This window comes from Eucalyptus grandis, chromosome 10, assembly GCF_016545825.1.
Source record: "Eucalyptus grandis isolate ANBG69807.140 chromosome 10, ASM1654582v1, whole genome shotgun sequence".
Classification (NCBI taxonomy): domain Eukaryota; kingdom Viridiplantae; phylum Streptophyta; class Magnoliopsida; order Myrtales; family Myrtaceae; genus Eucalyptus; species Eucalyptus grandis.
Window position 1 is genome coordinate 14,835,456 of NC_052621.1, and position 13,667 is coordinate 14,849,122.

The 13,667-nt window shown below is 42.0% G+C and overlaps 2 protein-coding genes across 8 annotated transcripts; both read left to right on the top strand.

Moving 5' to 3' along the window:
- The first annotated feature begins 4,094 nt into the window (after positions 1 to 4,094).
- Positions 4,095 to 7,102, top strand: LOC104421900 (galactose mutarotase). The gene is made up of 5 exons (XM_010034056.3): positions 4,095 to 4,447; positions 4,599 to 4,648; positions 5,816 to 5,939; positions 6,063 to 6,170; positions 6,282 to 7,102. The coding sequence occupies exons 1-5, from the start codon at positions 4,204 to 4,206 to the stop codon at positions 6,902 to 6,904; spliced, it is 1,149 nt and encodes a 382-aa protein (XP_010032358.1). The 5' UTR covers positions 4,095 to 4,203; the 3' UTR covers positions 6,905 to 7,102.
- A 1,669-nt stretch (positions 7,103 to 8,771) lies between these two features.
- On the top strand, positions 8,772 to 13,119 carry LOC104421898 (3-dehydroquinate synthase homolog). Of its 7 annotated transcripts, none has more exons than XM_010034050.3 (10): positions 8,774 to 8,933; positions 9,057 to 9,332; positions 9,788 to 9,954; positions 10,618 to 10,716; positions 10,860 to 10,928; positions 10,998 to 11,138; positions 11,230 to 11,319; positions 11,831 to 11,998; positions 12,253 to 12,331; positions 12,431 to 13,119. In XM_010034050.3, the coding sequence occupies exons 1-10, from the start codon at positions 8,858 to 8,860 to the stop codon at positions 12,559 to 12,561; spliced, it is 1,296 nt and encodes a 431-aa protein (XP_010032352.1). In that variant the 5' UTR covers positions 8,774 to 8,857; the 3' UTR covers positions 12,562 to 13,119. The 7 variants fall into 7 exon arrangements, with proteins under 7 accessions (XP_018720006.1, XP_010032352.1, XP_010032354.1 ...); XM_010034053.3 differs by having other exon boundaries at positions 8,796 to 8,933; positions 9,002 to 9,332; XM_010034054.3 differs by having other exon boundaries at positions 8,812 to 8,933; positions 9,076 to 9,332.
- The last annotated feature ends 548 nt before the right edge of the window (positions 13,120 to 13,667 follow it).

The window sequence follows — 13,667 nt, forward strand, 5'->3', positions numbered from 1 at the left end:
GCTCAAGCCTTGCCAGATTGGGCGAGCTCATAGCCTCTAGCTGCTAGTTGGCAAACTCGCCGTCTCTAGCGACAGCTAGAGCTCACCCCTTGTAAGAGGAAGCAGAAGAGATGGCATGAAGAAGCTGAGGAGTGAAGGACAAGAAGAAGGAAAAAGAGAAAAAAAAAAAAAAAGGAAATAAAAAGGAAGAAAATAAAATATAGAAAATATAAGTAAATAAAAAATAAAAATATTAAAATTTTGAAGTTTTTAAGATTAAAAATTCATTTTATTTCCTGTGATGAAGTGTGAAATTATTTTTAATGAGATCCAAACAACAGAAATCATTTTCAATTATACATCGCCAAATAAAGGAAAACAAACTGTATTCTTGGAAAATACTTTCCGGGAAGCATTTTCTTTTATCATTGAGTTTTCCATGAAACAAACGTATCCTTAGGTGCCACATTTGAAAAAAAAATGGATCACTTAAGTGCCATTCCGGCCAAAATCCAGCCAAAATGCCGACGTGTCAATTTTCCGATGAAGCGAGTGCAAAACGATGTCATTTTGCACGGCGACGTGGCAAATAATGCAAAAACGACGTCGTTTTTGCATTATTTTAATATCTAAAAATAATAATTTTAATATTAAAAAAATAAAAAAAAAAAATAAAAAAGGGGGAGGTGGCTAAGGGCTGAGCCGTCGCCTCCCCGCCATCGCCAGGAAGGGCCGACGACTGAGGGGGGAGGGTTGGTCGGGGTAACCGAGCCTTGGCCAGGGGCCGGCGATCCTGGTTGACTGGCGGTGAGGGTCGACGGCCCTCACTCGGCCGGGCTAAGGGCATTCGACTCTCGTCGGATTTGGACAAGTGCCGCGACCCTCGCTCAGAACTGTGGCGAGTGGCGAGGGCTCATGGCACTTAATTTAATTACTATTTATATTATTTTTTTTACCATGTTAGCCCAAAACGATGTCGTTTTTGTATTATTTAGCCACGTTAGCGTGCAAAACAGTGTTGTTTTGCACTCACTTCGTTGGAAAATTGACACGTCAGCGTTTTGACCGGATTTTGGCCGAAGTGTCACTTAAGTGATCCATTTTTCTTCGATTTTAGCACTCAAGTGTCACTTTCGTAAGTTATGGCATTCAAGTGTTCTCTTGTGCTTAGTTATGGTACTCTAGGGGTCCGCATGTCCTATGTTGTGCTTTTCCTAGTGCGTCAATTAACAACTCAGTGTGGCTTGATCTATGGTTAAAGCCAACCATGCCGCTCCTGCATCAACGACGGTCAAACCCGCTTAGATTTCATACGCACGGTGTGATTTCGGCATCTCCCCACCTTAGCCATGATTGCTTTTTTCTAAGATACTCTCAAAATTACATCCTTCGATCAAATCCAATTTTTCATATTCAAACCATATAGTTTTGGTTGAAAAGGATTTTCCTCAAGCGAATTACATTTTACCCCAAAAAAAAAAAAAGAACAAAGATTTTGGGATTGAAATTTGGCAATTTGTCCCTTCTAACCCTAGCGTTGAATCAAGTCAAATTTCGCCTGCAGCTTTGACCACATGACTCTTCATTGATGGTAGATTGATTATATATCGTCTATTTATGTGAAAAGAAATAGAGAAATAGCTAAAAAAATATATGTTTCAAAACTATATTTTGATGTGCCTTTCACATAAGCTACGATTACATTATGGTCAGAACTTTTGTCACATGCTTTTACAAGCAATATTTCTGAGCTATCCTAGTGCATATATGCATCCCTTATTTGATCAATTTGCTCTATAAAATCAACCATATCTTGTCATGTGGTTGAAGCTCAAAGTGAACTTCGGTCGGGTCAATGGGAGGGCACGTTGCAACATATTTAAAAACAGCAAGTGGCAAATAACCGAAGCTGAAACATCCGGGAGAAATCTACACATTTAAAGTTCCATTTATTTCACAAAAAATGAAGAATTTTGAATATATATTTCTAAAAATCACTTATATCAGTCACAAAAATAGATGAATGAAAAAAAATATTTTCCTCCTTTAGACATTAAGGGCGTGTTTGGTAATATTTATGTTTAAAAATTGTTCTAGGAAACAGAAATATAAAAAAAGAGTTTCTATTCCGGGGAACAATTTTTGAACAAAAAAACGCGTTTGGTAAACTTGTTCCAGGAATAAAAAATGAATAGAAATACGTTTGGTAAATTTGTATAATTTTTTCTATTTTCTTTCTTATTTTTCTTATTTTCTTATTTTCTTATTTATTTTTCCTTTTTTCTTTTTTCTTCTTTTGGCCGGTCGCTCTTCCTCCCCGGCGTCTCCTCGCACGACCGTGCCAACGCGCCCGCGCCGGCAGTCAAGCCGACGGTGACCTAGAGCCACATTGTCGTCTCCCTCCATCACATCGGCGACCGCGCTCGACGCCTCCTCGCCGCCACCGTACCGGTCGTTCGTCGGAGCAGCCACCGCGCCCCCTATACGCTGCAATGCCGAACCCACACCCGATGGCATCGCCAACCTCTGCGTCCCCAAATTCGTCGCCTGCCGCTCCGTGTTCTCCCCTCGCGACACCAGACCTGCACCCGAAGCCTCTGCTAACAACCCAGCGACGCCGGAGCCCCAAAGACCGCCCCTCCGCCTCACGCCCGATCGATGCATCTACAGGTCTCGAGCCTCCGTTCGCCACCGCCGCATCAGATCTCACCGTGCCGTGACCCACAACTTCAAGATCCGCTCAATCATCGACCCCACGCCGGCCCACGACTTGATCAGCCGTCCTTGCCGCTCCGCTCCTCGACGTCCGCCGCTCAAGACCCCACGGCCGAGCCCTACACGGCAGCCGCCGCCGCTGCCCAACAACTCGTGACCCAGCTCCGTGACCCACGATCTAGCCCCAACTCCGCTGTTGCCCTGAGTTGGAGCCTGCCGCCGTTCACTTGCAGCCGCTCCCCTCGGCCGCTGGGCGAGCTCGGCCTCTCCAGATCTGGGCGAGATCGAGCTCGCCCAGCCCAGCGCGAGGTCGGCCTCGCTAGGGGCCGGCGACGCTCCGGCGAGGTCACGGCCCTCGACGGCGTCGCCAACCCTTGACGGCCGGTCGCCGGCCATGGCTGAGGCCGACAATCGGCCAAAGAAAGAAGAAAGAAAAAAAAAAGAAGAAGAAAAGAAGAAGAAAAAGAGAGAAGTGTTTCTGAATTTTGTTCCGAAACAAGAAATTTTTTTTTTCTTGTTTTTTTGTTCCAAATGTGTTTCTAGGAATAAAAAAATAGTTTTAGAATAAAAACGCAAACAAACACATTTACTTCTTTTTTTTTGTTCCTTGAACAAAAAACAAAAAAAATGTTTAGAAACAGAAAAAAGAAACAAAAACAAATGCAGCCTCAATTGTTATCAATAATAAAATCATTTTTCATTGGTTATATATTTCAAATGATACAAGCCTAGTTTGTTTTTTTGAAAAATATTTTTCAAATAATTTCTTTTTCACAAAATAAACGAAGCAAGCTTGATTATCATCCCTTCTAGTATCACTCGCTATGTCAGGTGCTCCTCGCAAGCAAATGATGTTTTCACGAAAACAATTTTACCCTGGATAGCTTTGTTATCTACGAATCGAACTCCGACATGATCAGTTCAATTGAGGGAGAGAGAGCATTGAAGTCGTCCCTATAAGGCCATGTTCTGCCCGTCCCAGTTGCTACATTTCCAAAGCAGGATATGAAAAACTATCCTGTCGAATAGTGATTAGTCTTTCACGTCATCTTTTTTTCTTTTGGGTTTATCCCCAAATTCTGATTTTTGGTTATCTTTCAACGACAAATGAAAGCTCAGCATCGAGAAATGTGCCTGTGTACAGGATTCTCGGACGGTCCGCAACCGCGAGGGGTGCGATTTCCGGTGTCCAAAGATTGAGTCTTTGTCGTGCGATGGCAGGCGGACAGAGTCAAGAAGTGTGACACGAGAACCGGTCGTCACCCAAAAGGATAATCCCTGACGCTCGCTTTGATCGTGCTACGTCTTTTGTACTGTATCAACATGTCCAAAACTGAAACTTTCAGAAACAGAACTCGTGGACCATGTGGCCGACGAAGTCGGAATAAACTACTGGCTTATCCCCATTTCAGCTCTGACCCATTTTGCACTATCTTTATTCACAGCTTTTGGTCTCTCTCTCTCTCTCTCTCTCTCTCTCTCAAAACAGGTGGGTTCAGTGCTCAGTGAATGAGCCTCTCATCAAGCACTTGGACAGTTCTCCGCAGAAATATGACTAAGGTTTCTGTGCTCTTCTCTGTTGTTGTTGTGCTTGCTCTTCTGTTTGTCAATGGAGTCCTGGGGACATATCACCGGCACGGGTTTGCGGAAGATGGAGAGGTTGGAATCTATGAGCTCAAGAAAGGGAATATCTCTTTGAGGCTCACTAACTGGGGCGCAACTATCATGTCTCTTCTTCTGCCTGACAAAAATGGTCAGTGAATTATCTCTCTCTCTCTCTCTCTCTCTCTCTCTCTCTCTCTCTATATATATATATATATTTGCTTTTACAGGGTCCATTTTTGTTTTGATCTTGTTCATCAACTTTTACTTCCTGTTCCTTTTCTTTCTACAATGTATCTCAGGAAAACTTGATGATGTTATTCTGGGGTTTGATTCTGTCAATGATTACAAGGTGAGCTTCTCCTTTTTTTCCTAATTCTCTCTCTCTCTCTCTTAATGGAACGCTATGCCATATTCCCCATCGTTGCTTCTTCAAGTCCTCATTGTTGACTGTATTCCTCATCATTGCTTCTTCCACTCCTCATTGTTGACTCTGAGTGTGTGTGTGTGTGTGTGTGTGTGTGTGTGAGAAAGAGAGAGAGAGAGAGAGAGATTTGGATACAAATTATACAATAGAAGAAAAACGCCCAATGAGATCTGCTTGCAGCCATATCTAGGAGCTAAATAGCTGTACCTTTTGTCCCTGTGTAGATATTTTACAAATTTATTGATTTTAATGGTCTGCCTAGATGGTGATGTCACCCTGTACATCAGCTCAAAACTTAAGAAGAAAAGAAACCTTAACTTGTTCATACGAGGAATGAGCTGTGAGAGATTTGGATACAAATTATACAATAGAAGACAAAAACGTCCAATGAGATCTGCTTGCAGCCATATCTAGGAGCTAAATAGCTGCACCTTTTGTCCTTGTGTAGATATTTTACAAATTTATTGATTTTAATGGTCTGCCTAGATGGTGATGTCATCCTGTACATCAGCTCAAAACTTAAAGAAGAAAAGAAACCTTAGCTTGTTCATACGAGGAATGAGCTGTGATAGCTCAAGAACTCTGCTGGTAGTTCCTCTGTGTTTCGTCCCTTGCATAACTGGTCAACGTTGGTAGCTTTTCATCTTTTTGGGTCGGATGATCTGAGACTTCTTTGAATAATCATATCTAATCTCATAAGAAAATCATGCAGCTATAATGGGTTGTTTTTTCCAGAAGTTAAATCATGATTGTTGTGACCGTCAAAACATCTACCGACCGCACATAAGCGCACCTCGTGTTCAGTCACGCCTGTTCGTTTTAAGTTCACTGATATGATACTTGGGCTAAGGTCTTCCAGCAAAGATTTCAAACAAAATGAAGAGAGAGGAAATTTCTACCTACTTACTACAATGGCATACGGATTCAAAGTATTGATGAATTTTGACGATACTTTTCTTCTAAGAGAAACTCATGCCAGATTTCCCTGGTTACTATGACAGCAAAGACCGAGCATAGGTCTTCTTTCGCTAAATTTGACATAGTATGGGTTGCTGCTATGTTTTTTCCTCTCTCACCCTCTGTTATCTGCAGAATGATTCGGCCTACTTTGGTTCCGTGGTCGGTCGGGTCGCTAACCGAATAGCAAATGCTCAGTTCACTCTGAATGGCACCCGCTACAAACTTACTCCCAACGAAGGAAAGAACATGCTCCATGGTATGGAGTTCGTCTATTTTTAAGTTTTCCCCCGCGGTTACTCTTTCATGTTACTTGATCGGCAAAGCATTTCCAGTTCAGAGATATAATCTCTTGTCCTGCATCAACTTATGAAAATGATAGGGGGTCCGAAAGGATTCAGCGATGTTGTATGGAAAGTCACGAGATATCAGAAAGATGGTCACACTCCTCGGATCGTCTTCAGTTATTTCAGTCATAATGGCGAAGAAGGTTTGCATAATCAATTGAATAAGATTATCTGTTCTCTATATCAATGACTTCTCATGCCTGTTGTAACCCGAGAAAACTGGTTCACCCATTTTAGTCCATTCAAATCTGCAGGATTTCCCGGTGACCTCCAAGTCTCTGTCAGCTACACGATCTTGGGTGATAACCACTTGAGCATATCGATGAAAGCAAAAGCTCTGAACAAGGCCACTCCCGTGAATCTCGCACAACACACCTACTGGAACCTCGGTGGTCAAAACCGCGGCAACATCCTATCAGAAGAAGTGCAGATCTTCGCCTCCCAGATCACACCTTGTGATAGCCAACTCATCCCCACAGGAAAGATCATTCCCGTGAAAGGAACCCCTTATGACTTTCTCGAACCGCGCACCGTAGGAAGCCGAATAAACAAGCTCCCCAATGGTTACGATATCAACTACGTGCTCGACAGTGCTCAGAGCACGAAACTGCACAGGGCGGCGATTGTAAGGGACAAGAAGTCAGGAAGAGTTTTGGAGTTAGTGACGAACCAGCCGGGTGTGCAGTTCTACACGAGCAACATGATAAAGGAGATCAAGGGCAAGGGCGGGTTCGTTTACAAGAAACATGCCGCACTTTGCCTGGAGACTCAGAAATACCCGGATTCGGTGCATCACCCCAACTTCCCCTCGGAAATTGTGTATCCTGGGAAGTCATATGAGCATGTCATGCTCTTCAAGTTCACAGTAGAGTCGTAGACACTGGAACGAGGTAGATCGTCGGGACTTTGAAATAACACAGTCGATGTGCTGTTTCAATCTGTCCGGCCACAGGTTAGAACTTGCACAACTGTTTTATGCTCGTTCAGTCTTCTGGCAGTTTCGGAGCTTCTGCATTTGGTGAACTCGGCTCAGAAGAGATGAATAAATTGAGTCTAATGTGGCTTAATGGTTTTATTCTTGGCGTATTTTAGTCTTATATCAGCATGAGTATGCAATCACGAACGGATTTCTCTGATAACTCCGAATACAATAAACTCGGCGAGTATAGCAATTATTACCATGGCTAAGATGGCCGGCCTCGGTTTTGTTCTCTAGCAGCTTGTTTCGTAAGAGCGTACAAGGAAAATTCTGTTTCGGAACACGTCTTTTTTGCGTTTAAAGGTACTCTTAGCAAGACCAAGAAATGGTGTCAAGGGTGAACTCAAGCATCTTCTGTTCAAAGACTTTTCTCCGTAGTGTGGATGCTTGAACAAAGTATATCTGTACTGGTGACAAAACGACAAGCCAGTAGATGAAAGTGTTATCAAATTATCGATTTTGTCTGTTGCGGAATCTCATCCGATTTCAAGGAGTTGAACTCAACTTGTATGGTCCACAGCACCCGACCGGACAAGCATAAACCCAACAAGTAAGCAATAAAATCAAGATCTTTATGAAATCCACCGCGGGAGAAAAAGATAGATTCCGCATTCCCCGTTAAATGATCAACATCTTGAAGAATTTCCCCGTTAAAGAACTAGTTTTAGCCACACACGTCACTTTTCCTAAGATAACTCTGCAATATATATATATTTTTTTATACTCACGATGGAACTCATAATAATTCATAAAATAAAGGTTTGACGTAATTTGATCTGAACTAACTCCACAAAAGAGTAAATCCTTTCTTCTCACCGAAATGACAGTGCAGCATAAAGAGAATAATCCTATATCAAAGGAAAATTATAAAAAAGTTCTAAACTATTGTCGTTTTACTAATTTAGTTATAATCTTCTTCTTCTTTTTTTATTCCAATTGAGTTCTAAACTTTTTGTATTTATGTCAATTTAGTTTATCCTAACCAACTTTGGTCAGCTAGTGCTGACATAGATGTGATTGTCTTACATGGCATCACTAGCCCTAATATAAATAATTTTTAATAATATTATTATTTTTAAAATTATTTATTATTTATTTTCTTTCTCTTTCTATTTTTTTCATCCTTTCCTTCTTCCTCTAGTCTATAGCTACAAACAATTGGCCATTATAGGGTCGATGGGGACCTTGCCCCTCTCGGGCAAGCCTCACCATGGCTAGGCAAAGCTTGAGTCCTTGCTAGAGGCTACAAGCATAGCCTCACCCACGCCACTTATTGGGCTAGCAAGGCTCACCCTAACCGAATCTAGTGAGGCTCGACTCTCGCCAGCCCAATGGGCGACATGGGTGAGGCCGCTCTTGCGACCTATGGTGTGGGCTTGAGCCTTACAATGGGTGAGCTAGGCTTACTAAGGTTCGTGAGGTCGATCAATTAGAAAATTATTATTAAAAATTGTTCACGTTAGTATTGGTAACGCGGCATAATATAAGATAATTGGTGTCAGTTTCAGTACCATTCAACTAAAATTGAAAAGATGGACTGAATCGACATAAATTGGAAAAATTTATAAGTTAGTTAATGAAAAGAAAAGTTTGGGGAATTGGCACAACAATCATAATAAGTTTAACATAATTTTTTCAATCTTCCCCGGTATCCATATTCCTAAAGACGCCTGCCCTTCCAAACCCTTTTACAAACTTACTTTCGATCCCCACTCGTGTCCTGAAGTGAAGTCCAACATTCTTGTCGAAGCCCAGTCACTATTGAAATGGCGGGTCATGGAGTCGTAGGCCCGAACCGAACAACATACGGATGGGACGACTTGCAGAGACTGAGAGATTGTGAAGAAGGCGATGATGAGCATCGTACTCTCTTCTGCTTCCTCGGTCGCGGTCGGTGCACGCGTCACCTGTCTCGCGCCTGAAACGGGTTCGTGTACACTCTCGCTTTCTCTTTCTTGCTTTCCGCGTGCTTGCTTACCCAAGTTCGGCTTGCAGGTCCGCAGCGAAGCTCCATTTTATTGTGCTTTTTCTGAATTGGTGAATGATGCAGTGAACTGGGATAGATGCAGATTCGTGACTCGGAAAGCTTTTCTGCTCGAAAGAATCGGTCACGTTCGTAACAAGGCGAGGTTGCTCGCGGGTTGTTGTTGGGAGACGATGCCTCGTGCTGCTTCCTCGTCGTCGGTCGCTTCGGCCGATTACGAGGGAGCGAAGGAGGTTTGGATTTGGACGGAGAACAAGCAAGTAATGACGACCGCGGTTGAGAGGGGATGGAACACGTTCTTGTTCTCGTCTCAGAATCAGGGTCTCGCCAATGAGTGGTCGTGTAAGCTTCTTTTTGATGCATCCTGTTTTTTTTTTCTTCCCCCTACGTTGTTGTGTTGTCTTATCAACTGGTTGAGTGAATGGATCGAGGGGAGACGAGATTGGAATTAGAGAGAGAGAGCGATAATGTTGTCTCGGTAGTTGGTCATCGAACGAGCAAGTAGATTTGGAGAAAGCATGTCTATATGTGGCTAAGGGGTAGTCAACCATTGAGTTGCTTTATACACCAAGTAAGCATAAACATATGATGCGGATTGCTGCATAAATAATTTTCTCATAGTGGGCATTCGTCCTCCATACATGTTTGGGCCAGGAGGGAACAGAGTGAAGCGCGCATATGCCTAGGTGCCATGTTTCAATATCGTTAGCTTTTTAATTAGCTCATGACTCAAGTAGTCGGGAAAAGCTGATAATTTGCAACTTCTTGTTTTCCACCTTCCTAAATGGAGGATACAGCACTTGCTTTGATAAATCCTCTCTTTGTTGAGGAGGAAGATATTCTGGATGCTGAGAAGACAAGGGTTGCCGTGGTGAGGAAAGTTGTATCTCCAGAAGATGTAAAGAAGCTCCAACCTGAGAATGAGCAGGCTCAGATTGTTGTTATAGATTTTGCGGACTGGCAGGTACATCAGTAGCAGTTCCAAAAAAATCTTGTCTTCAAATGTACTCTGTTCTTTTTTTCTACTTATTGCAACTTATCCCTGTGCTATCTATGCTCAGAGAATTGTGTCTAATTGTTTCTTGATGAGTTGCGGGAACTATCCGCTGACATGAAAAATGTGATTCTCAAGAACACTTGCAAGAGGATTGCATAGTAGTACTTTGAAATCATGTATGTAGAGTTTGACTGAGAAGATTATTCACTTGTAAGCTTACTTAGGATAGTCCACTGGCAAGGGATCTAGCTAATCATGGTATATTATGCCACAAACAGATTTCAATCTGTAAGCTGGTGTGGAGCTATAAAATGACACTCAAGATCTTGTGATCCATGAGATTGCAGTACTTTCCTTCTGGTTTCATCATGCTTTCACCTTTCTTTCAGGATATCGCCTTTCTCAGAGATTCTTTTATTGCTTCTGGATGCCATTGACAATACCTTTTCCAGTTCACTTAGCATTTGATTGCAGTTGTTGTGCCATTTGCCGAGTTGATGTTCTTTTCAGAATTGGGAACCATGTACTCTATATTTTTAATTTCTAGCAGACTTTTTCAAATTCACTCATACCTCGAGAGAAGAAGCTTGTTATGGTTGGAGACAAATTGTTGAGTTTTGCCCTCCTCAGGTAATACCCGCAGAAAATATTGTTGCAACATTCCAAGGAAGCCAAAAGACTGTATTTGCCATCTCAAGAAATCTGTCTGAAGCACAGATTTTCCTCGAGGTATGTCCAATAGGAGACATTGTACTATATATTTGAAGCACCACCGACTCAACATGCTTTGGCATGTTGTCCTTATTCTTTCTGTTTGTGGTTCTATATATGCTTTTTAACTTATGTTACCTGATTATTTTGTGGTTTTATAGGCCTTGGAACATGGTCTGTGTGGAGTTGTTCTCAAAGTTGAGGACGTCAATTCTGTACTTGATCTAAAAGTAATATGCTTCAACTGGTATCAGTTAATATGTTCATGAAATACTTCTGACCTTGATTTAGAATGCCAGGCCTACTTTGACAGAAGAGATGAGGTCAAAAGTTTGTTGAACTTAGAGAAGGCAGTTATTACTGGAGTTTATACAGCAGGAATGGGCGATCGAGTGTGTGTTGATCTGTGTTGTCTCATGAAACCTGGTGAAGGGCTTCTGGTTTGTTCCTTTTGACCACTCTGTTGAGACCTTGTTTGCTGTGTATTGTTTTTATTAATACATGTTTACAACAGAATGTGGTTTTTTATAGGTTGGATCATTTGCTAGAGGGCTCTTCCTTGTTCATTCAGAATGCATGGAATCAGATTATATTAGCAGCAGACCATTCAGGGTCAATGCTGTAAGTTCAGCAGTTACCTGATAATTCTTCCGTAGTTAGGTCTAAGTTCCTCAAGTGAGCCTTTTTTGTTTCTTGGGCCATACATAAGTTTGCTAGAAAGCAGTTATTGCATAATTTACTCCTAACACTGCATCTGAAGATCTCAGTTCAGTTTGACAGACCATTATTTTTGGTACTTCTGGTTAATTTTGGCAATTTCATGTAAAAATTGAGCTACAGTATGAGAGTTGAGCTATTTCCTTATTTCATAAGAAAATTTGTTATTGTTTTCAGCATGTACTTATTTAGGGAATTATGCCTTTCTACAGTTCAGTTCTGATTTCCTTTCAATAATTGAATTTCTGAGTTCTGTAAGAGTTGAAACAGTCCCTTTTCATTTTGCGCAACATTAGCTTCTGTCTATTCAATTTTGCCTGAATGAAAATGGAGAGTTCTTTTTAGAGAGAGTCTGATTGTGACATAACTATACACATGAAGTCTTAGTTATGGAAAATTTCTTTTGAATGAATAGGGACCTGTTCATGCCTATGTTGCTGTTCCAGGGGGTAGAACATGCTATCTGTCCGAGCTAAAAACAGGCAAAGAAGTAATTGTCGTTGACCAGAGAGGACGTCAAAGAACAGCAGTTGTTGGACGGGTGAAGATAGAGTCTAGACCCCTAATTCTTGTGGAGGCGAAGGTTTGTCCTCGAGTCATCACATGTTGGCTGCTGAGAGAATAATAAAACAAGTTGTATGTCTGTTACTCCGAACAAGTAGTCCATAACCACCCAGTGCATATCAAGTGTTGATGATCCAGATGTTATTCTGGAACACTTTCAACATGCTTGTCTTCCTTGATAGAAATTCTATCATTTTGTCTCACGACTTTTAGTGTGCATGTGGACAGTCATTTCCTACTTACTCATGCGAAGATGTTGCATTGTAATTGCAGATCGACCTGGACAGTGAAATTCATTACACCATTTTACTACAAAATGCAGAAACAGTTGCCTTAGTCAGTCCTCATCCAGGTCTTTCCCTCATCACCATCCAGACTCCGGAAACTGTCGTTTCACTATTCCTTGGTTGGCTTGTGCATGATATAACACAAGTGGTGCTCTTTCTTGCAGGAGATGGGCTCAAAAGCCCAGCAGCAATTCCTGTGACTTCTCTGAAAATTGGAGATGAAGTGGTATTGAGGACACAGGGAGGTGCCCGGCATACGGGGATTGAAATCCAAGAGTTTATTGTGGAGAGATGAATGGAGTGTGTATTATGAGAAAGAAATTGGCCCTCAAATTCTCACGGCACTGGCTATAACCAGGGTTAGCTGCTGGACCATGGTAAAAAGTTCATTTGTATTGTGCTGCGAGGGTGAAGCTAAAGGAGTTTGTGCATTCTCGGATGAAGTCATCACTGTTTGTCATTAGTAAAAGTGGTTCAACCATTCACAGCAAGGTTGAATTTGATAGCAGATTGAAGCTGGAGTAGTCACTGTCTGTGTCTGGTAAATAGCTGAGCAGATGTAGATTGTCTCCGCATTTGATGGTAGACATTGTTACTCCTGCATTAGAATTTAAGGAATGCTTGAAAACCAATTCTTTCCTGTGTGGAAAGCCTCACCGGTGATGCTACTCTAAGGAACGTGCTGTAAGATACTGGGGAACTTCCAATTCACGAGGATAATTGTGTTGCAGAGAAGCTTTACATCAGCAAATCATTGACAGAAGAATTGTGGAATAGACGAAGCGTGCATTTTCTGGATTGTTGCTTGTCTCAGCGTCCAAACCTTCAATCTAAAGATCTTTCCATTGCTTTGTCTTTGGTCTCGAAACTAGACGTAAGCGTGGGATGGGCCGAAAAGTGCAGGCGTGCTGTCCTCATTCCCATTCAAGCTTAACCCGCAAACTCGAACGACCCACGTCAGGAATGTCATCTAATTATTTCATAAATCAAATCTGAAGCATATGTTTCGACAGGATTTTATCTATCCGCCACTTCTTCATCTTCCTACGATTATACACATGAAGCTGCTTCCTGCTTTTCAACTTTTTAAGTAGTGCCTCATCTGGCAAACATGATGTCTCTCCACTCACCATCAAAATGCAAGATCACGCATGAGCTGGACTTGTTTAAGCCAGGCAAATGAGTTAGTGGGGGCCATGAACTTTTTGAGAGACATTCCTTTCCCAGTACATCCGGGTTGATTTGGGGGTGGCATGCAAGCATGCCTCTGTGCGCAGGCATTTCAGGGGCCGCACCAAAAAATAAATAAATAAAATGGTGCGCCGGCATTTCCATCATAGGCAAAGGAAACTACTTGAGCATCATATATGATCCCATATGATGATTATATAGATACAATGT

Bases quoted from the DNA above. Each gene is read 5' to 3' on its own strand.
- LOC104421900 (XM_010034056.3), top strand. From the start codon at position 4,204: ATGAGCCTCTCATCAAGCACTTGGACAGTTCTCCGCAGAAATATGACT. The intron at 4,448-4,598 runs GTCAGTGAATTA...AATGTATCTCAG, and splicing joins TCTTCTGCCTGACAAAAATG to GAAAACTTGATGATGTTATT. The intron at 6,171-6,281 runs GTTTGCATAATC...TCAAATCTGCAG, and splicing joins CAGTCATAATGGCGAAGAAG to GATTTCCCGGTGACCTCCAA.
- LOC104421898 (XM_010034050.3), top strand. From the start codon at position 8,858: ATGATGAGCATCGTACTCTCTTCTGCTTCCTCGGTCGCGGTCGGTGCA. The intron at 10,929-10,997 runs GTAATATGCTTC...TTAGAATGCCAG, and splicing joins ATTCTGTACTTGATCTAAAA to GCCTACTTTGACAGAAGAGA. The intron at 11,320-11,830 runs GTAAGTTCAGCA...TTGAATGAATAG, and splicing joins GACCATTCAGGGTCAATGCT to GGACCTGTTCATGCCTATGT.